Source organism: Bactrocera dorsalis, chromosome 4, assembly GCF_023373825.1.
Source record: "Bactrocera dorsalis isolate Fly_Bdor chromosome 4, ASM2337382v1, whole genome shotgun sequence".
NCBI classification, from domain to species: Eukaryota; Metazoa; Arthropoda; class Insecta; order Diptera; family Tephritidae; genus Bactrocera; species Bactrocera dorsalis.
In genome coordinates this window covers 51,081,079-51,108,809 of record NC_064306.1, presented here as the reverse complement: position 1 = coordinate 51,108,809, position 27,731 = coordinate 51,081,079, and the positions used below count along the sequence as shown (strand labels likewise).

The window sequence follows — 27,731 nt, the reverse complement described above, 5'->3', positions numbered from 1 at the left end:
CAACTCCGCCGTACAAAAACATTTTACTTTGCTGTCGTTGTATAATTGCCGACAAACGTTCATTCATAAAATAGTATGCCGCCATACAACCAACAACACCAAATTATACTAGCAACACCGTTAGCGCGACGGGCTGTTTGTAAGTGATCGGCAATTGTGCCGAGGTGAGCGTCTCACTTCAAGTTCCACTTTTTATCTGCATGCCGCTTGGCGTTATATGCAATCAATACACACGTATGAAGTATGAGTGTGTATGTGTGTATGCTATGTGTGTGTGTGTGTGTGTGAACGTATTGCCGTAATAACAGCGACGGTTGTGGTCATTATGATGTAATTATGATCATAAACCGTTGACATGTTAGCTATCAGCTCGATGTGATTTGAAAAATCCGTTGAGTGACTGGCTGAATTTGGTGGCGATGGCGCTGCTGGCCGGCAAATGAATGGTTGATGAATATATATACATATATACACATGTACAATAAATAGTTGATATGTGTGCATAATATGCTGGTTTGTAATGTAAGCAGATTTGTTTGTGCATATAATTGCACAAATATACCATAAGTAGCATAAAAATATGTATTTACAATGTTTACATCTACCAAAGTGATGTCCATTGAGTGGCATTTGTGATTGTGCAATGCGCGTCAATAACGAAAAAGAAGAGAAAAATGTTGCAGACTTAGGTTAATTAAGTTTTTATGATGCATTCGCTTGGACAATATACAAAGTTGCAAATGTGGGTTTAAGTGCTAAAAAAACTTTAGAAAAACATTTGATTAAATGTACAAAAATGGTATAAATTGGATTTTGAGAAAGATCCGTTGATATCGAATTAAACTAGTACTCAGTTAAAGAAGACAAATGCAAAAAATTACACAATAAAATAATTTTTCACATATTTTTGAACATATTAATCATTCTTCTCATTGAGGGATTCTATCCCTTTGAGAATTTCAAAAGTCAATTATTTGTTTTGCATATATACTACAATAGACCCTAGGCCACGGTGCAATCCTCATTTATTTATCTTGCATATACATTGTGACAAAAAAGAACCCGGAAATTGCTTATAAAACGCAAAATATTAAATTATTCAACAATATTTATTTTGTCGCCTTCAAAGTCAATGATTTACTTTACATAAGCATTTTTTGGGATGGTTTCTGCTCATTTAGTGAATTTTGTTTTATCTCTTCGAACGACTGAAAATGGGTTCCACGGAGCGGCAATTTCAGTTTGGGAAACAACGTCACACGAAGCCAAATCTGGTGAATACGCTGGTTGACCGATGGTATTGAATATGGGATCAGGACTCCCAGATCGGCGACTTGAACAAAAAGTATCGATGTTGATCTTTTTTTGACCGCTTTTCGTAGAAAAAAATTAGAAGATTTCAGAATAAAAAAAGTTTTCATAGCGCGATAGCGAATGAGGTTAGAAATGTTGTCACCAAATTGGAATTAGATATCTTCAAAACACTTCCTTTGAGAGTGAAAGCTGTTTTGAAAAACACCAATCTGAGAAAAACGTGTTTAAAGATTGAAGTCGCTATGTATACCTTTCTACAAGAAACGCTGTAGCGACCGTAATAGTTTGAATTTCGATTTCAAAATTTGAGACAATGTTTATAACAGTACATATAATACATACTATCCGATAATGCAACAAATCGAAATTTCGAAAATTTTGCACTAAGACGATTCCTTAAACGAGTTTTTCTCGAAACTGTATTTTTGAAGTCGGTTGGCAAGATTTTTCGAGAACTCCTCAACCGATCTTCATGAACTTTTACACAGGTCTTTGAGATACAATTCTTAAAGACTTGGACGAAGGATTTATTTTTTTCGATTACAATTATTTGAAAATAAAAATGTCTGCCAAAAATCCGATTTTAAGTTTTTTCCTTCGCGCAAGTTCTAAGTTGATTAAAACCTTGTTTTTTTCACTTTAGATGATCGTGTAAAGAGTTATCCTGCCAACGAGGCTGCATCTTTTTTCCGAGGGATCACCGGAAATGGCGTCGCAATGCTAAGTTAAAATTTTTTTTTAACTTTCAAAATTTCTTTGTTTATAGTAAAAATAAAAAATTGTAATAATATATGTATTTAATTTTTTATGTGAGAAAAAAAATGTTGAAAAAAGGTTGTTTTTTATCTAAGGAAACCCATTAAGGACAAAAAAAGAAAATTCTTTTGATATGTAATTTACTACAATTAATTAATTATTTATTTAATTACAATTTCAGGGTACTTTTTCGCCATAATGTATATCGAATAGATATGTACATAATATTTAAAAAGATTTTGCGAAAACTTTGAAGTTAATTCGGCAAATAGTTTCGGAGATGTTTGCGTACTTGTAATAATATTTTTAATATAGTGTTATCGGGTCCCAAAACTTTAAACTCCGGACTGATAGACTTAAAATTTCCACACCACTTCTTTAGATATATATATCAGGTAATGGTCGAACTAATAAGATTTTTGATAGTAATTTGGATATTTAAACCTTTGGGAAGTGTACAAGTTTTCACCATTTCGTCAAATTAATACCTTTGACTGTCTCCTTGACCAGTACTTGTATTCATTTACAATAATTTGTTTTTTGGATTTGAGATACTGTTGAGCAGTAAAACATTCCTCACCAACAGACACCTTTTTTTCGGAGGTCTTTTCATATCACGCTCGAATTTTTTTACGGGTATATGGATAAATATTTTTGTAAATTTTCTATAGACCTCAAAGGTTTTTGTATTCTTGAAAAATTTATAAAAAGTGGACTGAGTATTTGAAAACCAATGATTTATTATGAAAGTAAACACAAATGTTGAATCATTGAAATTTAATTTTTGCGGGTGCTTTGTGAAATTTTGTTTGTGGAATCCGAAAATATGCAGGATTTCTATCTTCCCTTTTATATTATTGATTTTTACTATGCGAACTGCGCCTAAAAAGTCGTTGGAAGTTAAACATATAATTGATTTTGTAGCGCTTGTATAAAACTGTTTCAAGATTGATTATATTCTCATATCTTAGCACTAATTAGTTTCCGACACTGAATTCAATTTTCTTTTATATTATTATTTATTTAGTATTTAAATAAATTAATTTTTGGGCAAAAGGTTAAATTAAAACTATAAGGATTCTTTGAAAAATATATTTTATTTTTGTTTTGTTTTTTTATTTAAAATAATTTGGTTTAATAATTTTTTTATTTTTATTTTCAGCCAAAAATGTCATTTATGAGCGCAATTAATCAAACAAATTTTAACTAACTCTCCGCCTTTAAGAAAATATAAAAAGTCGCTATAATGGCCTCGCCAATGACTTCAACGCTTTATCGCCAATCGGCAACACTGCAAAGCAATGGCTTATATGCCGCCACTCCGCCCAAACACTATGCCATGGGTGGTGTGCAAAACGCTAGTGAGCGCAATCGACTTATGGAGCTGCTACGCGCGCCCAACATACTAACATCACCAACACTGGAACCCTCATCAAAGGGTTTACTGAATGGACCCGGGCAAAATAATTGCTTCCTCAATTGTGCGGTGCAGGTGAGTTTGGAAATAATATTCTTCTGAATAAAAAATTTATGTTTTAGGAGGTTTTTAGTAATTTGGAAATAAAAAAATTAAATTTCAGAACAGTCAGAAAATCAAAAAAAAAAATTAATAAAAATAATTTAAAAAATTAATATTAATGTGGACATAAGATTTTAAAATTTAAGCGTTATATATGATGCATTTTGATTATTAAGAAATATTAGCTAACTTTATTCAATATACTCGTACTACACTTACTTTGCAATGAATAAATCCAAAGAAAGTTCGTCTTCGGTCTTCGGTTTTATACTAAAAATTTGCGGTTTCAGAACTTTGTATGCATATTTTACACAATAGTCTATATATACACGAAAATTAACACTCTTTTTGTTAAAGTAAATTATTATTTTTTTGGGTAATGCCTTACATGTTCTCATAAAATTAATTTTTTTTGGTAATGCCTTACATGTTGTTCTCATATAGAAAATTCATATTGCTTGAGTAAATATAGATTATTTTCCCCTCTTTTGTTCATATAATTATTAAAGTTCAAAACAATATATATAAACACTACGTATTCCCCATTTCACCCACCGCTATAATTAAATACGCCTTTAGATATACTTGTAAATCGCCTCATTCTCACGCTCCTGACACTTTTTTGCATTATTAATGAAAAAATGGCGCTTTCAATTCGCTGATTTGTCTGAGTCATCTTCTAGATTAGCATAGAACATGCAACAAATCGCTCTGTTGCGGCAAAATATGAACATATTCGCATCTGAAACCCCACCTTCTTTACTAGATTTTATGCTTGGCTGTCGCAGTCACTAGTCACTCCGCGGCATGTAAGCGCAATGGAAGTTATTCAAACAAATAAATGCTAAATTAATTTGCAAATTAAAAGCATAACATAAAATCGTGTGGAAGCAAAAATCACAAAAAAAATATTATTTCAAAGCAACATAAAATTGCTTGTGAGGAAAACCAGGCATGGGAAATGCTAAAAATAATAAAAACCCACACACATACTCATATATACGTTTAGTACTCAAACTGCAAATAATTATCCATACTTATAGCTGCATGTGACTGATTTTTTCTGTTATTTTTTTGAGCTTACTACGCTCACTTTTGTAATTTTACAGCGCACAAGTGGCGCGCGTGCGCCTGCTACGTATTGCTTGTCCATGTGTATGTGTGTGTGGGACTTTTGTATCTGTTTCCTGACGACGTTGAGGAAGAAGTTGTATTTTATTTATTTTTATTATCTTTTTTAACTCTGCCACACTGCGATTATTATTGCTTCGCGCATGCGATCTGTTGCATTTTCTCAGACCGTGTCAAATAGGTGGCCAACAGCTGAGTGAGCAGCTGTTTGTTGGCTGTATGTAATTAAAGGGTGCTTAGGAAATTTGTGAGGCAAAAAATTTATATTCTTTCTGTCATTGAGTTATATTCTTATAGCCGAAAAAGGTATAAAAAATATTTATTTTGATTTTAGTCGATCAGTTTGTATGGCAGCTATATGCTACAGTGGTCCGATCTGAACAATTTCTTTACTGGTCACGGCGTTTCTTATGGCAGTAGTCTGAGCCAAATTTCGTGAAGATATATCAGCGGTAAAAAAAGTTTTCCATACAAGAACTTGATTTGAATCGTTCAGTTTGTATGGAAGCTGTAAGCTATAGTGGCCCGATTTCAGTTATTCCGGTAACAGAGCATCTTTCTGGGAAGAAAACAACGTGTAGAAAATTTCAGAATGATATCTCGTTAACTGAAGGACTACTTATACAGATCACACTGAATATGAAGAAGTTCGGGTGAATGAGAGAAAAAATTTGTTTTAAATTCGATATTGAGGTAACTTCTATTTTTGCAGAAATTAATTTATCTGACGTAGCGATCAATCACCCTATATTAAAAAAATATACATATCATGCACTTTTCCCACCATTTACCTTGATTTCTTTACCTTTTTATACCAAAAAAATTAAATTTTCAACGAAAGCACTGCATTACACTGCTTTCAGTTGCTAGGAAACTTAGTTGTTGTTATGTTGTTTTTGCAATTGATATATGTACATATATAAACATACATATATCTACTTGTTCCTATACATATAATTATTGTCTGCTTGCCTTTGATTTCTTTTGCTTCTTTGAGGATGTGAACTTTCCTATCAATTTCTTGCTATTGTTTGCCATTTTTTTGCTTGGTTGTTGTTGTTTGTTGTATTGTATTTATAATTGTGCTAAATATAGCTGACATGTTTTTGCACTTTTCTTCAACTCAAATACGAACATGCCTAAAGACCCTCTTGAGGTCTCCACGCCTCTGCAATTGTTGCTTCTGTTGGTTTTGATGGTACTGATGAGTCAGGGTTACGATGCAACCCTCGGTTTGTTAAGGAAATTAATTATTTAAGTAAGTGTTTTAGGGATATCAGAAGATTAACTTTCCGTAATAGTCTTTTTAATGGACTCTTTATACTATATTCGACTTTTGGTTGTACTTTCACAAAATATTTTGCTACTGGCCCATTCACCCAAATAATTTTTTTTTACATAAAAACCGAGTGTTGAGTTGAATTTTTCTATTCCTCGTACTATTTGAAAAAAGGTTAACAAAATCAAGAACTGACTAATCCAGGAGGAACATTTATAAAGGAAAATTCATCAATATACCACTCCTTGTGAATCTGCTAGCAAAAACTGATCTTATAGGAGTTAACATGGTTCCAAATTTTTGAATTGAAAATTTTTGGATTATAAATTAAATTTACAAATTTTAAAACAAAAAATTAATTCATAAGTATAATTTATCAATTTTTATTTTTCCAATTTAGTAATTAGGAACAAAATTTAAATTTTTAATTTTTTTCGTCGTTTCGTAAATCGATTTTTGGAACTTTTTTGTAAGTTTTATAATATTTCAATTTGGTATTAGCGTTTAGAAATTTTTTTTAATTAATATTTTTGTAAAAAAAAATATTTAGATTTCAGTTCAATTATATTTTTAATCCATGTGAGCCACTCTGTTCTTTATTTAGAGAAACACATAGAGGACTAAAATTAATGACTTAGAAACAGCGAAGTTTCCTTGTCTGCAAATATTGTCGGGTTCCACAGAGCAAAAACTTCAGTTTGTAGACCAAGAACCAATCATATGGAGCCAAATCTGGTGAATACGCTGGTTGATCGATGGTATTCATTGCGTTTTTCGCTTTAAATTCGGTCATAATCGTGAAAAAAAAAATCAGTTTTGTCGGGATGAATTGAGCAAGAACGCGTTTCATATCCAAAATATCCATCAAAATAATTCAAACAGACTCTCGAGGGCTGACGATCCCCCTTGTCATCTCTCTACACTTGCCTGACTATTTTGTTTGTCACTTTTTTGTCCCAAAGTATGCCGCCTGTCGTATGCTGTTTTTAATGTGTTTTGTGCATGATTTTGATCTATTACTATGTATGCTTATGAAAATGTGCCAAATAATAATTTTTTGTCGCTTTTATGCTCATCAAACTTTAGAAAACACTTAACATTTTTAACAGCATGACATAATTTTGACGAAATACATAAAATCATATAAATACAGACGAAAATTTGCATGTAAAACAGTGTGAGTTTTAAGTTTCGCTAAGTGTTTTAAGCCTTATTGGGAAGCGATTGGCACGAGCATACAAAAGAGTTGCCGAAAAAAGACGTCAAATCAAAGCCTCCTACACCAGAGGCGACATTGAATGATTATTATTCTCTTTTCTTGCTTGAGTACTTGACAGACAACTCGGTTGTTTACCTAAATTTAACCAAATTTGTTTTCGCATGGATTTACCTATTTTTTGTTCGCAAATAATTATTGTTTTTTTTTTTTTTCAATTGTTGCACTTAAGTTTCAATGTTTTTGAAACTAAAAAATGAAATAATAAAAAAAATAAATAATTTAAAGGAAAAACTCAGCTTTTGCATCACAATCGCTCAAGCAAAGAGATATGAGTTGATGAGTTGACATAATAATTATGACAACTAAAATATGACTCAGGCGTTGATTTTGTCAAGTGTGAGGTTTGCCATAATAATTAAGGAAAATTCTGCGTTTATGCAAATGACCGGTTCTCACCTGAGCGACTTAAATAAGTGACCACCTTCTCGTTTTGAATGCCAATGTCAAGGGTTTGCGTTTCAGTGCTGGACACAGCCACTGATAAATTGCAATGCAAACAGAGTAAAAGCATATTTGTATATTTGTGTGTATATGAGAGTTCGAGTGAAGATTGTACTAAATTATGTGGAAGTGCAACCCTTTTGATGTATGGCTAATTGTCGTTTAATTGAAGTTTTGCAAGTTAAAAATAGACAAAAATTGAAATAATTAAAGTTGATGTGAAACGTAAAGCGAGCAGGGTTGCATTAATTGTTTACGATTTTCTTCTTCTAAATTTTTCTTATTTTTTTGTTTTCAAAAGGTCTTCATTAAGCTTTGGGCTATACAAAAAATCTTAAAAAAATAAAAATGAATGAATGTTTCATATTTTTGACGTTAGAAGTGTAATTGATATGTACATATGTATGTATGTATGTCAAAATAATTTGATAAATAATAAATTTATTAGATAAAGTTACAGCGTTGATTTCACTTTTGGTAAAACTATGTTCCCCGGTCAATTATTTACGATTTTCTGTAAATGTTAGGGTTGCCATATATTTTTAAATGGAAACTATAATTTTATTATTAATAAAAAGTAATTATTGTGGTATATAAGTGACTGCATAATACTAAGAAAAAAAGTTTATATTAATATTATTTTAAAGTAGGGTTGCCATTTTGGAAATAATTATTAGTTTATACATACCTAGATGAATTTAATGTAGTAAACGATATTTATTTGTTACACATTCGTATGTAATATTAATATACAATACGTTCATCTGACAAAGTTTTAAGTAGGGTTGACAACAGTTGTACAGATGAATAGCTTAAGTGATTTTTCCAAAAGCTCCAAGATGATGTTTAGGAACAATTATGTAGTTTTTTTATTATTTATTTAAGTTATTTAAATTTATTTAAGCAATCTATACAGATATTAGGGTTGCCATCTTTCTCAATCTGTTTTAATAATTCATAATATTATACACTGAACAGGGGATATTAAGGCCATTTGCTTGTAACACAGGAACACAGGAATTTTTAGAGATCCTATAAAATATATACGCAAATTATTAGCTTAACGAGCTGAGTCGATTTAGCCAGGTCCATTTATCCTTCGAGCTGTATATGTATATACTCGAAATAATCTTTCAAGTTTTATGTTATCGGTCCGAAAACCGTGTGATTGCGTGTTTTTCTATTCAAGAAGATGCTTTTTTTTCGAAATCACCGCTATCGGATCATTATAGGTTATAGCTTCCGTAAAAACTGATGGATCAAACTCAAGTCCTTGATGAAAAACTTTATCATAAAATTTGACATGGAATAATATCTCAGGCAACGCTACATTTTCCAAACAAATTGTTCAGATCCAACAACTACTGCTTATAGTTGCTTATAGAAACTGATAAATCAAAATCAAGCTTTTTTGTGGAAAACTTGTTTTTTACCGATTATGTTTATAAAATTTCGCATAATTTATAACTCAAAAAAACGCTATAATATTCGAAAAAATTATTACGATCGGACCACTATAGCATATAGCTGCCATACAAACTGATCGATCAAAATCAGGATCCAGATGTTTTTATGCTCTTTATGCTATAAGAAGTGCCCCTGTGAAGTGTATTTTGATTTTCTTGTTTTTAAAAAGGGCAGAAAAAATATTTTAGAATAATCTATGAACGAAGGTGCCACCTAATTTTTTTATTTTTCATTGAGAAATTGTTACGGAAGCAAATATACAAAATAGTTTTTACGGTTTCTTGTAGGTTTTATCCTATATTATTATTATTAATTTATAAAAGCCATTAATTTTCATCTATATTTTATTCACTACCAAATTTTTTTCTATTATAATATTATTAAATTTCTCATATGTTTTGGGATATATACATATGTATGTACATATTAGTGATGTTTATATGCACTTTACACTACTTTTTAGCATGTAATCCACTTATTTTACAAGTTCACTAAATTCCCAGCGCAATAATTTAAACAACACGCCTGCTTTTATGTTAATATATACTTGTATGTACTAGTGTGTATTATTTACTTATACTTAGCTGCCGCCCGCAACATCTAGACCGCTTTTATTATTGTTTTCTGTTATTTATTCCATCAGCAAGTAGTTCTAGCATGTCTGCAGACATTTCCCTTGCGACTTTCATCCAACACACCATCCATATATAGTATTCATATACATGGTTTATATATAAAGAATATTTACTAGTAAACATAATAAGAGCTAGTATAATTTTTCACCATTATATTATTTATTATTTTGTTCTGATTTTTATAAAATGCAAATTGTAGCTTTCATGTGAAAAAGCGTGCAGGTTCGCATGTCTCTTGCATATTGAATTATTTCAAATTATCAGCTGACTGACTTCCAGAGTAGTTGCTTTGCTGTTGTTGTTTATTGTTCTTGGGAAAACAGCTGATTCTAATACATTTTACGATTATTTTTCTCAGCCGGAGGCAAGCATACACTGGGTGGGTAATGGATATTTGCATATAAGACAAGTAAGGAAAGGGTAAGTTGGGATGCAATCGAACATTTTATACTCTTGCAACTAGCAGGAATCAAAGTAAAGGAAATACTTTAGTAGTATCGAACTACTTTTATCTATTTTTTCCAATACTAAATACTGTTAATATAACATATATCCTAATAATATCTTCCCAGAGAAGCATTAAGGTACCATACATGTAATACTCATACATATGGAGTAAAGTCCGGTTGGGACATCATATGTTTGCTTTATGGGTTCTATATCAAGTTTGTCCCAATTTTATCAGAGATATACATTTTTGTAATCTTCACTTAATACATATCTCTGCCAGTTTGCTAGTAGAAACACTGCTATGGCTTTTTGCAATTAAGCACACAACTTAATAACTTAATTTACGCACGCGTAGAAGAAGCTGAAACAATCAATCAATTCGAATTTTTTATTTCCCTCTGGAGTTCAAAAATGAATTGAGCGTTGAAATGTCAAACAATTATGTCAGTGAAATAGCAGAAATTCATTAAATAGCGCCGACACAGAGATGACAGCGCCAGAAAGCTTAATTGCGTGCAGAAAAAAAGTGCTGAAGAAAATGAGTGTAGATGTTAAAGGCAGGAGAAGATAATGATCACTTTTTATTTTTTTTTTAGAGATAATGTATTTTGCTGAATTTTGGTAGATATTTTGAAGCTTCGAAAAGCAAGCGCAACTGCAAAGTGCTCTTTAATTTCGCCTCGAAGCAGCTGTCCGCCATGTAGACGGCTATGTTATTTAGTAACTTGTTTTGGAGCAGCTGCAATATATCTGCAAGACACGTGGCATAGCAGATGACTGTTAAGAGTGTATAATAAGAAGAAGAGATTGCGATTTCCCCTTTTGTAAAGTACTAAAATGAAATAAATTCAACTAAACGAATATAAAAGGTGATCCGTAAGGAAATATAAAACTGGTAAAGTAACCCAAACGATATCAATTGAGAACAAATAATATAAAGAAAGCAGTTTAAATCAATTATGAAAAATTGTATGTACATATATGTACATACATACATGTGTACATATGAAAATGTGCTTTTATGTATATATAATAATTGAAAATATTTTCCATTTCAATTTTAAAAACTAGGATATTTATTTAATTTTCACCATAAAAATTTATCAAATTTAAATTTTTCGGAATCCCGAAAGTTTATATAAAAAATTGTAATTGCGAAGTTTCGGGATTTTATATATTCGGTTTCTCAATTCAAGACAAACTTTTCGGCATCTCGAATATTTTCAATTTATCAAATTTAAAATTTTCGGGATCCCGAAAGTTGATATATACAATTGTAACAGTAAAATTTCGAGATGTTTTATGTTCCATTTATATTTACATTTATGAAAACATGTGTATTTCGTTCATTTAAAATGTCGACGTGGTTATATTTTTAATTTTTAAATCGAGAAAGAATTTTTTCGGGATCCCGAAAATGTCGGTACTAGCATTTCGAAAATATAAAAACTATAAATATTATTGAAAATATTACATATGTATATCATAATAGCTGATAGTTATTATTCAGTTTCGGTATCCCGAAAAGCCCTCTGTATACGCAGTAGTATTGATATATTAGAATTAATTATAATTTTCAAATTGGCAACTCTGTACAAAAACATTTTTAGACTGTAATACGATTAACGATTATTAACAGTATTTTTGGATACAAATTTTGGAACAGTTGGCAACACTATTTGAAAAATATTCTGCCTCTAGACCTTTCCGAAACTTTGCAGCATGACACCCATTGACTCGTAAATGTTTTTGTTTACTAAATTATAATTTTTAAACAGTTGACAACTCTAAATGCTTGAAATTTATATCTTCAATAATTAAAAAAAAAATACATAAATATTTATATGTATATATTTTGGGATCCCAATAAAATTTCTAGATCCCGATTTTCGGGACTCAATAATTTTATAATAAGAATTGTTAAATTTCATAAATCTTCGATCCCGATATTTTGACCAAAATCCCGATTTTCGGGACTCTATAATTTTATAATAATAATTGTTAAATTTCATAAATTCCCGATCCCGATATTTTTTCCAAAATCCCGATTTTCGAGACTGTTTCTTAGACATATAAATATGAATATCTATGCACTCGCCATTAAGCGCGTGCGCATTGTTGCAAATTTTTTATGACCGTAACGGCCTAGAGCGCTCAACTCAAGCAGCCAACGCACCTGTCAAATTGCCAAAACTTTAAAGTGGATTTTTATTTACTTATGTCTTTAGTTACCTTTTTTCTTGTATTGTTGGGTTTGTTTTGCCAGTTTTGTTTTATTTGCAAACATTTTTTTCTGTCATTTTTCGAGCTTCTACCCACAAATACATATAAGTGCCGCAAAGGTGCTTGCGCCGACATAATGACGTTTTATTCTCATTCGTTGTAATTCGTTTTATATTTATGTATATGTCAGCCAGCTTGTGGCACAGTTGTCCACTTGCATGGCTTTGTTTATTTTCTAATTGCAGGTGTTGGTGCTTTGGTTTAAGTTTGTAGCTTTTAACATTTTCTAAGGCGTTTTTCATTGTTTGTAATTTTAATATTTTTATTGTTCTTTATCACCACTTATTAATTGTTGCGGCTTTTACTAGTTACACTCATTGTTTTGTTACATTTTCGACACTCGTTAGCAGCGTGCGCAAAGTGAAAGTGCGAAATGTCAGTTGGCTACTACAAAAGACTTAAGCAGCGATCTTCTACTGTTTTAATTTTTTTTTTTACTTTTTTTTTTTTAACTCGTAATTATTACACTCTTTTTTATGTTGCCCCATTCATGCTTTAAGCAGCGACTAAGCGCCACTCTGTCAGCCAATTAAAGCGCTGCCTCTTTAGACAATAATTAAAGAATAGACTTAGCTAGTTTTAATTCGTTTTAGTGCAGCTGTGTAAGACACCTTTTGCCATTGTAATAGCCCAAGACGCTTGTCTCACTTTTTTCTCACAATCAATGTCGACAACAGACGCTGAGAAAAAGGTGTAAAAAAGCAACAAATCTGAATAGCCACAAGTGTTTTCTATATACAATTCATAAACGTCAGCATATCGTGCCTCAAAACGCTCGCATTATAAATGAAAATAATGATTTTATGCCCTGCTGCACGTTGACTCTTCATGAGATTGCTATATTCTACAAATTATGCGGCAAATCAGCTTCTAACTCACTCCTGTGATATACAAGCTAAACATATGCCAGCAAATATATATGCAAATATATATGTCTGTATATATATGTATATCCATACACATTGTATATGTACATGCCTGCAAACACATCCATCTCCATACGTATTAAATTCATCTTACCCAGGCTTATCGTGTGAACTAATCTTCTTCGACTAAATTGAGCCGCAGTGACCATCACGCCGCTACCTCCACTCTGCTATGGAGTTTCATGTACTGGCCTGGGGTGGTGCTGATTGTGGCTATCATAATGCCGACTGACTGGTAAACAAATGCCAAAGTACCACATGGGAACAGTCACAAAGCAAAAGTGAATTGAATTGTAGCCCAAGTAGCTACTAAAGATAGCCACAATGTTCTTAAGTAGCACTCTGAGATGACAAGAAATTGCAGCAGAAAGCAAAAATAGAGAATAAGAACCACCACTGAGTGCAAGGCAACAAGCTAACTGCATTGCTTCCACATTACGAGCTAATTTCCTTTGCAAACACATAAATATATATGTATATGCACAAAGCAGGGCTCTGCTAGCCATCCTGAAGGGTCGCACTTACACCGCCAAGCTGCACTATGCTTCCCTATAAGCCGCATTGCAGTCGTCATCTAACTTCTGATGACGCTAGGTGTTCGTGTGTCTGTGCTATCAAGCACAAACGAACTCACGTACGAATAAATTGCAGGCGAGCTGCTCTCATTGAGTTGCCTTATATTTTATACACTTTGTGGGTAATTGGTTTACGGACGCAGTTTAAATGAAAAAGTCCGACTCAAATTTGATCAGATGGCATATAAATAAGTACTTAGCATTTGCATGATTGTCTGTGGAAAGACACTTACATATAAGAACACAGATGCACATATACGAATATTGTTTAAGTTGTGTGCTTCCTTTGCCTTCTTTATAGTATATACATTCACTTCCTTCCTCAGCAGGTTGCTGGCGCTGCATTTCTTCCGGTGAGCACGCGAGTTGAAATTGTAGCAAGTACTCTTCATACACGTTGTCGTAAAATAGACTTTTTTATATGTTTGTATGCACATGCATAATGTATACATTATGTATGTATGTATGTGTCTTATATCGCTTAAGCTTCGCTTATATAATACTATTTACTGCAGTTCGCGTGCCCTCGAAGCGCATGTAGAAATGACTCATCGTTAATTATAATTTATTTTTATTTTTACACATATTCATATAGAAACAGACATACGTACATATGTATATTCACATATTTTTTTTTTGTATGGCTATCAAATTTTATGTTCACGGTTTACGCTCCACAAGTGCTTGAATTTCGAAATTAAGCCGTTTAGGGTAGTAAAATTGTTATGTAAATATTTATTTCGTGTTGAAAAATTCCAAACAGGTGTATTTTATAAATGAAGATCATGGAAGGGATAAGTAAGAAAATGAAAATTTACTTAAACGATTTTGTTAACTAACCCTAAACATTTTATATTAAGTTGGCCACGAAGTTTGTAACAGCCAGAAGGAAAAGACGAGGAACCCATAAAGTACAAACATACTTGTATGTAACCTCATCGGAGAAGATGATTTTCTAAAAAAAAATTCTTATTGTTTTCAAGTTGTTCCAAGTCAAAACCAACAAACTCACGACGTTTAGGGTGATCCAATTGCTTCAGTTCTTGAATGCGAACAATTTTATATGGGTGGAAGTCTAAATACTATCCAAAATCCGCCTGTTTATGGCTTGAGATAGTCCTAGTTCTCGAGAACGTCTTGGAATCGACAAATAGCGGTTTTCAGTAAGTTGAATGGGGACAATATTTTTATCACTTTGAGCGATTGCTTGTCTTATTGCTGCTGGAACATTATGCAAAGAAAATTTACGTTCGAAATTTTCAACGATTGGACGAATAGCGAGCACAGGTGGATGATTATCTCTCTTGTCATCTCTCTAACACTTGCCTGAAGGTTTTCAGGCACCATATCCTGCATTGTTTTAATATTTTCATTAGTTGAAGAGGTCGAAGGTCGTCCAGTTCGAGGCATGTTTTCAACGATCTCTTTATTTTATTTGTATTTCTCGAATTCTCTGACTTAGCTTACTTTGTAAGACCTCCGCTTTCTTAAATGTGTAAACTTTCTGGTTAACTGCATTGTATATATATATCGTCACCTAAAATTCAAGATAACGTATCTTAAAAAGTTCCAAAGGGTCTTATACATACATATATTGATTATGATATACATATACAATTATTAGCTTTTGATCAGATATAACCAAGTCATAAAACTTGTAATATTTAAACTTCAGCAGAAACTCATTCCTGCTATAGATTAATGCTCCTATTAATATTTTTTTTATTTTTATGTAATACTCCTGTGAACAGGCAGTCTTTGTTACTAGTGACTTCGTCACTAAAGAATTCACAACTGCATATTTCATATATACATAATTTTCACAGCGCCATTAATCCATTTTGCATTATGCTGCTTATTATATAAACCCCTTTTAATGTGATTTAACCAATTTGCTTAAGGAATTTAAGCTTATAATATAATTACCTTTGACGTTGGCATGTTCAAGCAGCGCTAATCTACCTATGTATATACTACCATTGTATATATTGAATTTAAGCTGAATTTACAGTCGCTGACCTATAGACAACTGTAACATAGTTAAACAAAAATTCATGTTGATACAATTATACAATTATAAAACTTGTAATATACATACATATACTAACGAGTTAGGATAACCAGAGTTAGACAAAATTTATTAAAACTTGATTAAAAGCAGAACAAGACAAAAGAATTTATAAGTATAAAGGTTAATGAAAAAATCACAGATCAAAATTTGTGGCAAAAAATTACAAAATAAATTGGAGCAGAATTCGGTTTAACTTGATTAAAGCGCGCTAAAAGGAAACAGTCGATTATTTGCTATTATATATTTATGAGTTGGTTTGGAGATTGGTATAACTGTTTTAATACACGCTTGTTGTTACGAATTTTATTTAGTTACGCGATTTTATATTATATATTATATATTTTTTTTGTTTTTTATTTTTTATTTTTCATTTGATTTTCTATTTTCCAAATTATTTTTTTTTTTAGTTTTTTTTATTATTATTTTTTAATTCTGTATACATTTTCTGGGTATGTTCCAGTAGCTAAGACAACTCAAAAACTGACTACTGAAAAACGGTTTTGTGACAGCTACTGGTATTATGTTTGGTTTTTACTGTTGGTTGCGCCTTACTGAAATGCCACTTGCAATCAATTAGCCGTCTGAGTTGATGTTGAGCGATTTGAGTTTATAACTTGCTGAGACACACCCAAAAGTCGACTATTTCAATTACGTATATGAGACATTTACGCTTATAGTAAACTTGCCACATTTAGTTTTGAGAATTTTCATAAAAAAAGAATAGTCTATAAGTCTATATAGTCGAGTTTACAACAGCGCGATTGTCGTTCTTGCTTTTCGTTTTTTGGCGCCAATTTGAAATTTCAAGTATAGCCAGGTCCTTCTCCACCTGCTCTTTTCAACGGAGTGGATGTCTTCCTCTTCGTCTGCTTCTCCTGGCTGGAAGCTATAAAAGCTTCCTTATATATGGCAAAAAGTTCTACCCAACTGTGTATATATATATGCAGATCACCTCAATTATACCGGTATCAGCTGCTCCCAAGTTGGACTAGAGTGTTCACAGGCTGCTAACAGGTTACGACTAGCTAAGAGAGATTGAACGGGTCTTCTCAATATCAGTAGAAATATTGATGTTTACAGCGAAGAAATTTTGTATGTCATAATTTTTTAGCCCAGAAGAGTGGATTAGTTTATAAGCCATTTTTGAAAATTATTTTCAAATTTAATATTTGGGATTAAAAATTTCATTTAAAATCTGGTATTTGGGATTAGAAATGCAAAATTAGTTTTGATGAAGACTTTCAGCACCAAAAATTACATAAAAATTTCCATTTGAAAGTAAATGCAATTATCGTTATAATACATTATATGCAACCCAGTCCAACCAAATTTTTGTAACCCAAAACAAAGCGTTTAAAGGCGCTTGTCTTAAGCATGTTAGTCACTTACTATCCAATACTCGGCAGCATGCACTCAAACATGCACTCAAACATGCAGACACATATGTACATACATATATATGCACCTTATATGTACATATATACACTTTTTTCATGTAACATTATTCATTCATCAAACCCACCCTTCGACTGTCCACTGCACACCAGTCTAAAGTAAGCTTGTCAGCGTGTCTAACCATCCTCTCTTTACTTACTTAACGTTTCTTATTATTTTTTTTTTGTTGCTTCACATGATATCAATTTACTGAGATCGACTTGTGGCGCTTCTCTGGTGAACTCAGCTGAACTTCGCGCCGCTCATGACTCGCCCAGTTCGCACAGCGGTAGGTGCCGCCCTCGCCTCTACACGGCTCAAGCCAGCAAGCAAGCAGAGAAATATGCGTTGAGTTGTAATTTTCTTAAGTAATTTTTTTTTCTTGCTTCATTCTTAATTGTCTTCCTCGTTGTCTTAGCGGCAACAGCAATAGCAACAGCTTCAGCTTGTCTTTGGCTTTTTTATTAATGTACTTTTGGTGTTTGGTGTGAACTGGTGAGTAACACTGCTGGTTTGCTGCTTAGTAATCAGTGCCAATGCCATCAACACCACTAAAAACCAACAACAACAACATCAATAACAGGCGCTGTTGATAGGCCATTAAGTGTAACATAGTTTTAAAAAGGCATTTCTGTTTGTTGCTGTTGTTGTTGTTGATGTATATGTTACGCTTGAAAGCGCAGCCTGTGAAATTTTCGTTGAAACAGCAGACATGCCCTTTTTTATATATTTGCATATATGTATATGTATTTTAATATATTTTTTACTCGCCTTTCATTGCCAATTCTTGTGCACTGAGTGTTTAGTGCTCGGTGTTCTGCACAATTAAGCAAATGCACTTTTAATAAGCCGGCCGGACAGCTGGCTGTCTCTCGCAACGAAGCACCCTGTATTGCACGTTAAAATGCAAATCAATTAATTTACGAGAAGAAGAAGAGAAAATAAGAAAAAACTGCTCACGAAGTGTTGTTGTTAATTGCTAAGCAGCAAATGCTTTGATACGCTGCGAATGTAAATCGAGTTCGTGTCTTAAGTCTTTTGTTGGGCGGCGCTGTTTGGCATTCAAACGCTTATTTGCTACACTTTTATTGAGAGTGTAAGTGTTTAAAGCTGACTACCGTGCCTTACTGTTGCATGCCCGAGTTGTTGTTGTTGCTTTCATCGTTTTTATTCGTTTTGTTGTTGTTGTTTTGGTTGTTATACATCACACGTTTTTCGTGTTAATTGGAGCACTTACACTTCCAACCCGCCTGTCTGCGTGTGCGGCACATCGAGTTCCTCGAAAGCAAACGCTTACGCATAAACGGTACCGGCAAAGGTGTCAAAATGTTAATGAGCGTTTCCTTCGTTTTCGAACGACGCTGTGGCATTGTCGATAGTCCGAATCGATTGCCTTGTGTATTGACAAATTTTTGTGGTTATTTACTTTCGTAAATATTCACTGTTTGGTCTCGTATTGCTGGTAAATATTTGTTCGCCGGAAATGTTTGAGTGCAGGAAATGCAACATTTAAACATGTCGGCGTATGTAATGGCTTAATTATTGGTGCATGCACGTGTGTGCGGGGCTGAAGCGTGTGTTTCGTAAAATGTAGTTTGCTTGGAAAGTAGAAATGCTTGCTCTTGGTACTTATAGAGACTCTCGCTGCACTTTTAAGAAGTTCTCTTACGAGTAACAAATTTCGTAACTGTTTCCTCATGCCGTATGCGTAGTCATGCAGAACAGCGGACGAACTGTTAATTGCCATTGACCACGAGCAATAAGAAAGTGTGTTTGTATAGTAAGAAAAAATGGAAATTAGTACTTTTAGAAATTAGTACGTTTTGGAAAGTGGGGCAAATGTATATTTATATTGTTGTTTATGTATATTTATATTGTTAGCAGTGTTTTATAAGAAGAAACACATTTTTTTGTTTCTTTTAAATTTTCAATGTGACAAATTTATTTGGCACAGAAAACTTAATACCGTTCTCAGGTGCATTTTTTTAGTATAATGTAGAGGGCTATATACTTAAAGTAAAAATCTAAGCAAAGGTTGTTGACTTGGTTAAATTCAATAAAGGTTGTGGACTTGGCCAAACGTAAAGATATGGGTCCTTGATCCATAAAATGTAAACAAAGAGGTCATTGACCTCATAATGTAAACAAAAGGGGCATTGACCTCAATAAATGTAAGAAAAGGGTCATTGAACCCAAATATAAACCAAGGTTGTTGACTTGGTTATATGTAACTAAGGTTGTTGTCTTGGCTAAATGTAAACAAGGGGTTATTGACTTCGAGAAAATGTAAATAAGAAGGTCAATGATCTCATATTGTAAACAAAAAGGTCATTGACCCAACAAAATGTAAAAAAGGGTCAGTGAACCCAAATAGAAATAAATGTTGAGGAATTGGCTAAATGTAAACAAAGGCTGTGGACTTGGCTAAATGTAAAAAAAAATGGGTCGTTGACCTCATAATGTAAGCAAAAGGGTCATTGACCCCGTAAAATGCAAACAAAAGGGTCAGTGAACCCAAATTTAAATAAATGTTGAGGAATTGGCTAAATGTAAACAAAGGATGTGGACTTGGCTAAACTTATCTCTAATCCATCTGCGGACTCGTTTCTTTCATATCTCTGTGCCCAAGAACTCACGTTGAAGTGATTTCTAGTAACTCTTCCAGTGATAATATTTTGCATTTTAGTACGTACTATGGACGTACATTGCCTAAGTTTCTTGCTTCCGTTAGGTAGGTTCAAAAGAAATTCTAGAGAGAAATTCCAACTTTGGTGACAAATATTTTACGTGACATTTGACTAAATGTAAAATAGGTTGTGGACTTGGCTAAATTTGTGTCGAAGTTCCCTGAAAGATGATCATATGAAATCGTCTTAGTACCATTTTTTAAATCCCACTCTTCCAAAAAAAAAAGTTAAGCAGCTCACCCAAAGCAAAAGAGTGAAATAATATGATTAGTCACCGCAGCAGATTTTAAATAGGTCCAGAAAACTTCTTTGCTTTATGGTATAGTATTCTGATTAATTATTATTCCTCAATTTTCCGTATTACTGATCTAAGCGAAGGATGGAATAAGAAACAGCAAATAACGTTACCATGCAAGTAGAACTCAAACCAAGAAAGTTTTTTTTTTATATCAAATGATTTTTGTTTTTTTTTGCTGTAGCACAGTAAGGTAGTAAGAACGGAAGTGTTAAAGCGCCTTAATAGCTGATCCAATGACTAATTGCTCCAAAAATGCAATCGTGTTGAAAGCATGTACAACAACAGATGACGCATGCGTAATGCTGACCAAAAAAGAACAAGAACCAGAAGAGATTAATGTAAGAAAAATAAGAAATATGGAAGTGGAAAGAGAACAAAGAAATAAAGTTAATGGAAACGATTTCCACAAAACAAAAAATGAAGCTGCGTTTGGGTGGTCTGCTGGTGACTGATGGGCCAGAAAGAGACACACACCCTCATAACAATAAAAATCCATTAAAGGCATTAGAGCAACTATTAGAGGAATTTAATGCCATTAAGGGCTGTAGGGAAATTTATCATAGAATAAAAAAATTATTGAAGAATTATATTCATAGATTATTTTAAGGGGTATTCGTGGGTCTGAAACTTTGTTATGCTTACATTTGGAAATAAATTTAAAAAATTTTTGTAAGATTTTTCGTAAACAATTTTGGTTTAAAGTCTCATTTATATGAGACATATATAATATGTACTTACATACTTACATCTTTAGAATACTTACATTGCACGACTTGCTTCTGTAGTTGTTCTATTTGTTTTATATTTTTCCTACTTTCTTTTGTGTATTCGTTTTGACTTATATTTGTTACCTAATATTTGAAGACCTCTTGTAGCTTTGCTCCATTGGTGATGCTGTCTTCGGAATGTGTGTCATGTGACTAATGGTTCAATTAATCATTTAAGTATGTTGTTATGACTATAAACATGCATAACTCTATACATAAATATGTATGTAAATGAACGTTTTTTGACTGTAGTTTCATATATCTTAAGCAATATAGCTTTTAACGAATATCAGAGGGAGAATAAAAATATAGTATGCTTACCTTTCCCAAATGGGTGGAGATATTTAACATACATATTTTTTTAGTGTTTTTTTTAACGTTTTTGATGCCAAGTTTATACCTATAACTATTGGGATAAATAGCCTTTTGTGGGCATTCAACTCAACTATGTTTTTACAAAAGATCGACTCAGAAGTAGAGTTATTTTTACCCTTTTGAATCTAGGCTAGAAATATTTGATATTTAATATCGAAATGTTCATATTGAAATCATAGTTTTTAAATATTGTATGAAAAGTTCCTAAAATGTCAAAATATTGGCATCATCCACGCTTTCTTCTCAATGATGTCTAACATTTTGGCCAAGATTCCCAGTTGCTACTCGGAGAGGATAAAGTCGGGTCTTCGAAAAAATAACAAATGTGTTTTTCAAAACACTTGGCTGAATTTGCTAGTCAGTCAATTATCATACGATTATGACTGCTGAAAAAAGAAGTAGTCTGCAGAAAATTATAAAATTTTTCCAGTTTGTTACCCTGAACAAATACCAAGTATCTATCCATTGTTAAGTTAGAATCCACTTTAAGTATATTTTTGTCTCTAAGTAATCCCCACCAGATGTATTACTCTCATGCCAACGATTTTCCCGGTCCTCGAAACACTTTTCATAAGCACTTATTGGGATGCCCTTCAGCTTCTTCAGCGAATTTTTTTTTCATCTTTTCTATCGACTGAAAACTGGTTCCGCGGATCGGCAATTTCAGTTTGGAGTACAAGAAATAACCACATGGAACCAATTCTGTTGAATTCTGTAGTTAGTCTATCTCCGTAAATCCGTTGCATTTCTCTCTTTAAATTCAGTTACAATCGTACTCTGTTTGAAAAAAATTGTCCCGAGCAAGAATCTGTTCCATACCCAAAATATCCACCTAGCTCATTCGAACGAACTCGCGAAAGATGTCGAGCTCTTTTGCCATCTTGTAAATTTTGTGACGATTTCAAGCACCATATTCTTTACTTTTGTAATATTTTCAATGTCTTCAACGATCTTTTGACCGTCTTCGAATGCCTTGTACTATTCGTATGCTTGTGTTTTTGAAAAAACTGAATCACCGTAAGCCTTTTACAATATTCGCAACGATTCCGCACAGAAAATTTGGTGAAAAATATAAATTTGAGATAAATTATAAAATTAAAATTGTAAATTATTAGACAATTTAAATTTTCTTATTAGCACTTTTCGTAAACATTTAAAATATTACTGCTTGCACCTCACATAAAACTGAAAACGGACCTGTTATTCTGGCCAATGGTCGGCGAACATCTATACAACTGTCTTTTGTATACCGTGACAAAAATATGTAAAATCTTTTGGTTGTTGTTTTTATGCCATTAAAACAATTTTATAGGCAATTAAATTTTTAACTTCTGATTGCTTCTGTTTTTGCGTCAAAACAAGTCGTCGAAGCCAACGAACTCTGTAGACACAAGTTTTGACAACAGCAGGAGCTACACAGCAAGCTGTGTCGGTGTAATAGATGCTGCCGGCAACTATTTTGATACACAAGTATATATTTTTTTTGGGTTTTAGAGCTTATTTTCATTGCTGTTCGAGCATTTGCTGGTTGTGCTTGTGCGCATTTAGCGTTGCTTGGTGTTTTTAGCCGGCTTAAATGACTTCCGTAAGTGACGGCGGCGTGGAACTGTTCTTCAGTGTTTTAATTCTTTTTCTTACTCGGTTACTTGTCACTGCTAAGCAGCACCACGTTGTTTGCAGAGTCAGAGCTTCAGTGTTCAGATACACCTTTACTCGTTGACTATCTTATTTCGTTGCTGTAGGTGTAGGTGTCCATTTCATACTATCAAATGACAGCAAAAGTAAAGTGAAGTGTTGTAAAGGCAATGAAAAACTCAAAAGAAACGAAATAATGCCGAAGATTTAGTGTGTGACGTTGGTGTTTTAAGGTGTCATTGTCTTTACAATAGCACTTGTACTTTCGGTTATATATATATACATATATAGAGATATGTAATTACACTTGAAAGTTAGAGTACGTTTAAATTGCAAGGTTTGCTACTTAAAAAAATATATATGTTTGTGTATGTGTTTAAAGATACTGTTGCTAATGCATTTAAACAACGGTAGAATAAGATTAGATTTTTGGCGTAACCAGTTAGATTGTTTTATCTTAACTAGCGGAAACAGCATTCTAGCTCTCTAGCTTTAATTGCCTTAGAGTTGTCATTTGTTAATTCAAGCATTGACTAAATGTTCTTTGTAATAACGCAGACATTGTGTCCATATAATAGTAATTGTAAAATCTTGAGTACCAAAAAAGTATTCTTTTAAATTTTTTTTTCATTAAAGTACGTCATTGATGTAGGTCATGGTTTAAGAAAATGTAACAGTTCTCATTTCAGATTTTCATAAATAATTTTCGACTGAAAATCAAATTCAATAACAATATCCAATAAAAAGTGTTCACAGGGGTCACACTTTGCATAGTTTAAGCCTCTTTTGTTCAAATTATTACGTAAAAGGGTTGTGGGAAATCAACTTACGAGTCTTATATATTTAAAATTTTTCCATAAATTCTTCCCTTCTTCTGAGAGTGAAAAACTTTTTTGATAACACACTCTTTTCTTATTTTAATGTCTTTCCTTGTCAGTTATTTGCAGCCATAATTGAATAACTCGGCCGACAATGCATCGGCACTTTGTTGTTTTTCAGACGGGTAATTGCTATTCGAACTTCTTCATGGTCGAGCACGGGAACGTCCGCCCCATCGTCATCGATTGCTTTCACTATCATTTACCAGGTTGGATAAGTTTTCCCTTCATAATTTCAGCATGTTCTGAGCATCAGTCACTAAATCACCTCGGGGGGTTCAAGAAAGTATTTCCGGTCTTGAAACCCTCTGCTGGTCGCCGCATATTTTTTTTCGAATATTACTCCTATCAAGCTTGTCAAGCTCTTCGTCCATACGTATTTTGGCCTCTCACGGCCACGGCACTCCTCCTAGTACCAGCAGTCCTTTTGACTTTGCCGTAGGAAGCCTGAAATGTCGTTTCACAGTACCTTTGTACCGAGTTGTTGATGAGTGCAGGAGTGCAAGTCGAGTAGCAAATCGTTCGGCTGTCTGTTGTGATTGCAGCTTCTGGACTTCGAACCTTTATTGTATTTGTTGACATGCGTTTTTGCTGCATAGAGGCGCGCGCGTATCTTCGCTAAAATAAGACAGTGATCCGAGTCAATGCTAAGATCTCGGGCACACACGTTTAAAATACTGGAGACGTGTCTTCTGTCTATCACAACACGATTGATCAGGTTGGTGGCTTTTCGATCCGGAGACAGCTCGGCTGATGAATTTTCCTATGCTGGAATCTAGTACTACAAATAAACATGCCATAACAACAGTCATATGATTTCTTATAACCACATGTCTAAAAAACACCTTTTATTTTGAAACATCCAGAGCAAGAAATCTTATTTACAGATCTCTTATTTGCAATCTTACTCAAATTTATCAAAGTTAAAAAAAAAAATTGTGTAGAAATTAAATTGAGTTTATAACGCGAGGAGCTGTAAAAATGCACTTGATACTTTTAAGACATTCTAAGATTGGAGTAAATGCCAAATAAAACTATAAAATTCCAATAAATACGTTAAAACAGCAATGTTGCTAATAAATTCCTCTGCAAGTGGTCTATCTATATCCTAAGCAGGCCTTCACTAAGCTAAATAGTCCAGATAGTCCGGCACGCAAATGAATTAACGAATGAGCGTCGTAATAGTTCAGGTAGCCGCCGAGCTGCAGCTGCCATTACGATCAAGTTAAGCCAAATAAATTGCACTGCCATTAGCAGCTCAATAAGTTCCTGCCCGCTTTCGGCGGTCTAAAAGCCGCCACAGCTTTGCTGGAAATTCATTTACTGCGACACAGAAGCGTTGCTCCAACTGCTACTGATTTTAAGCACCAAAGCGGATGCCTGCCTTAAAGTTGTCTTTGAAATTTTTTTATTTTTTTTCTTTATTCAACTGCTGTTGTTTTGGTTTTGCTGTTTTATTTAGTCTCTTTGTAAGCGATAGCGCAGCGTATGAGCGCGTGCCAAAATCGTTCGGCGGCTGGCAGTGTTGCCCGTTGCTTTTGCTGCTGGCTTGGACTGCTATCGCAGCTTTGCATCACTTTCGCGAGCATTTAATTGATTCTCTTTAATATATTGCGGTTTACGATTTTTTTATGTTTCCTATTTTTATTGCTTTTTCATGTTTTTTTGTTTAATTATTTTGGCAATTAATTTTCTTGGCTTTCGTATAGCTGGAGTTTATTGTGTGCTTTGTTGGTGTTGTTGTTGTGTATTTTTGTGTTCTTTGTTGTTGCTGTTTTTGTATATACGTGTGTGAGTATTAGTGTGGTACTTTTTGGCTTTGTTACCTTTTTTACTCTACCAGTGTTGTCTTGCTCTCATTTGTATTGTTTTTTTGTTTTTTTTTCACCTCATTTATATTTCGATGTGCTGACAGTGGCAATTAATTGCCGCCTCTGTGATTTATCTATTGCTAATAAAAAAAGTGGTACGAATGCTAATGATATATGAGTGCAATTTTTATTATATTCTCAATGGCAAGGAGTGGTAAATTTTTTGTTAGAAAAAGAGCAGAAAGTGGAATTCTGAATTTTTGTTTAGATCCAAAAAAAAAGCATTATTTCAATTTACCTGTTGAATGCCTTTTATCTGTGTTTTTAACACTTGGTTAGTTTGGTTTAGGTGTTCTCGAGGCGTAGAAGCTCATGTAAACAACTGCCAGCAAGCCTCAAAACCCATTTGATATTGATAAAACTTCCTTAGTTATTGGTAGCGATTTTCGCTAGTTTGCTTTGATGGCTGAAGGCCTGAAATCTAAGATTTAACAGTTGGCAGCTGTTCATTTTACTCTCATGGCAGAGCTGTCCTTTTGAGGGAAGTTAGTCTCGATTTTGATTCAAATTCATAATCGATAAACGAGTTATTTTGTAAAATAATAGATTTTTGGGATGATCTTTACCTTCCGATCAAGAATCGATTCTTGACATTCGATTTTATGGCTAATTGACTAGCTTCAAGACTACCACAATAAAATTGATGGCTGAAGGTCTAAAATCCAAAATTCATTAGTCGTCAGCTGGTCATATTTTTTACTCTCATGTTAGGTCCATATAAGGGAAGGGGAACTCGACTTTGATTCAAATTGATAATCGAAATTCGAGTTATTTTGAAAAATGATACATGTTCGAGGTAATTGACATGTGTCAAGGAAACCCCAATAAAAAATCATACAATCATATACTTGTATGTTTACTGATTATTTGCTATTTATTTATATTTAGATTAAAAAAATTGCATTACGTAACTCAGTCAATCTGGGTTAGGTTAGGTTTATCTGGTGGCCAATAAGCCGGGCATAGACCAGTTATGGATGCCTTCGCTTGACCCGAATTTTAACAAACTCTGCGGCCTCACTATCGACACCTCCTCCAGTGTATCATTCCTTATAGCGTAGTCTTTCCAATCCAGGACAAGTGCACATGAAATGCCCCATTATTTCTCTAGACATTTCCTGCAGTCTTCTCGATCTGTCAGCCCCAACCTGAGGGCGTGTGTCGCTGTTAGGAGGTTACTGCTAAAAACTATATTTGCTGACTCAATTAATACCAGTGCTATATGAAATTTATTTTTGAGTTGCCAGTTTGAGAGCCTAAACTTTATTGTTCTTTAAATTGATGAAAATATAAAATGTCGATTCATTCGTTCGTTAAATCAATTCTTAGAAATGTAAAATATAAAAATAAAATCCGAATCAAGAACTGATATTTTGAAAATTACCCATCCCTATGGTGACTTATTAAAAGGATACTTTTATTAAAAGACAATAAAACCTTTTATTACATGCATACAACAACAGAATGCGATGTTTGGAGACATGAACTCCCAAGAGTTTAAGTTTAACTCTTGACCTCCCAAATGCGGGACAGTCAAGACAGAAGTGTTGAGTTGTTTCCATCTCATATTATTCCCAGCCTTATAGCACGGATGCCAATAGGACAATGGCTTGTTAAAAGTTCTATAAGGCCTTTTTGAGGGCAAAGAAATCTCGTGCGA

The 27,731-nt window shown here is 33.3% G+C and overlaps 1 protein-coding gene across 1 annotated transcript in view; it reads left to right on the top strand.

The window, feature by feature from the left end:
- LOC105227501 (uncharacterized) overlaps window positions 1–27,731 on the top strand; it is a 157,179-nt gene that overhangs the window by 22,675 nt on the left and 106,773 nt on the right. The window contains exon 2 of the mRNA XM_049455335.1: window positions 3,233–3,562. Within this exon, the coding sequence (XP_049311292.1) occupies window positions 3,317–3,562 (246 nt within the window). The 5' untranslated portion in view covers window positions 3,233–3,316. The remainder of the gene's footprint in view (window positions 1–3,232; window positions 3,563–27,731) is intronic.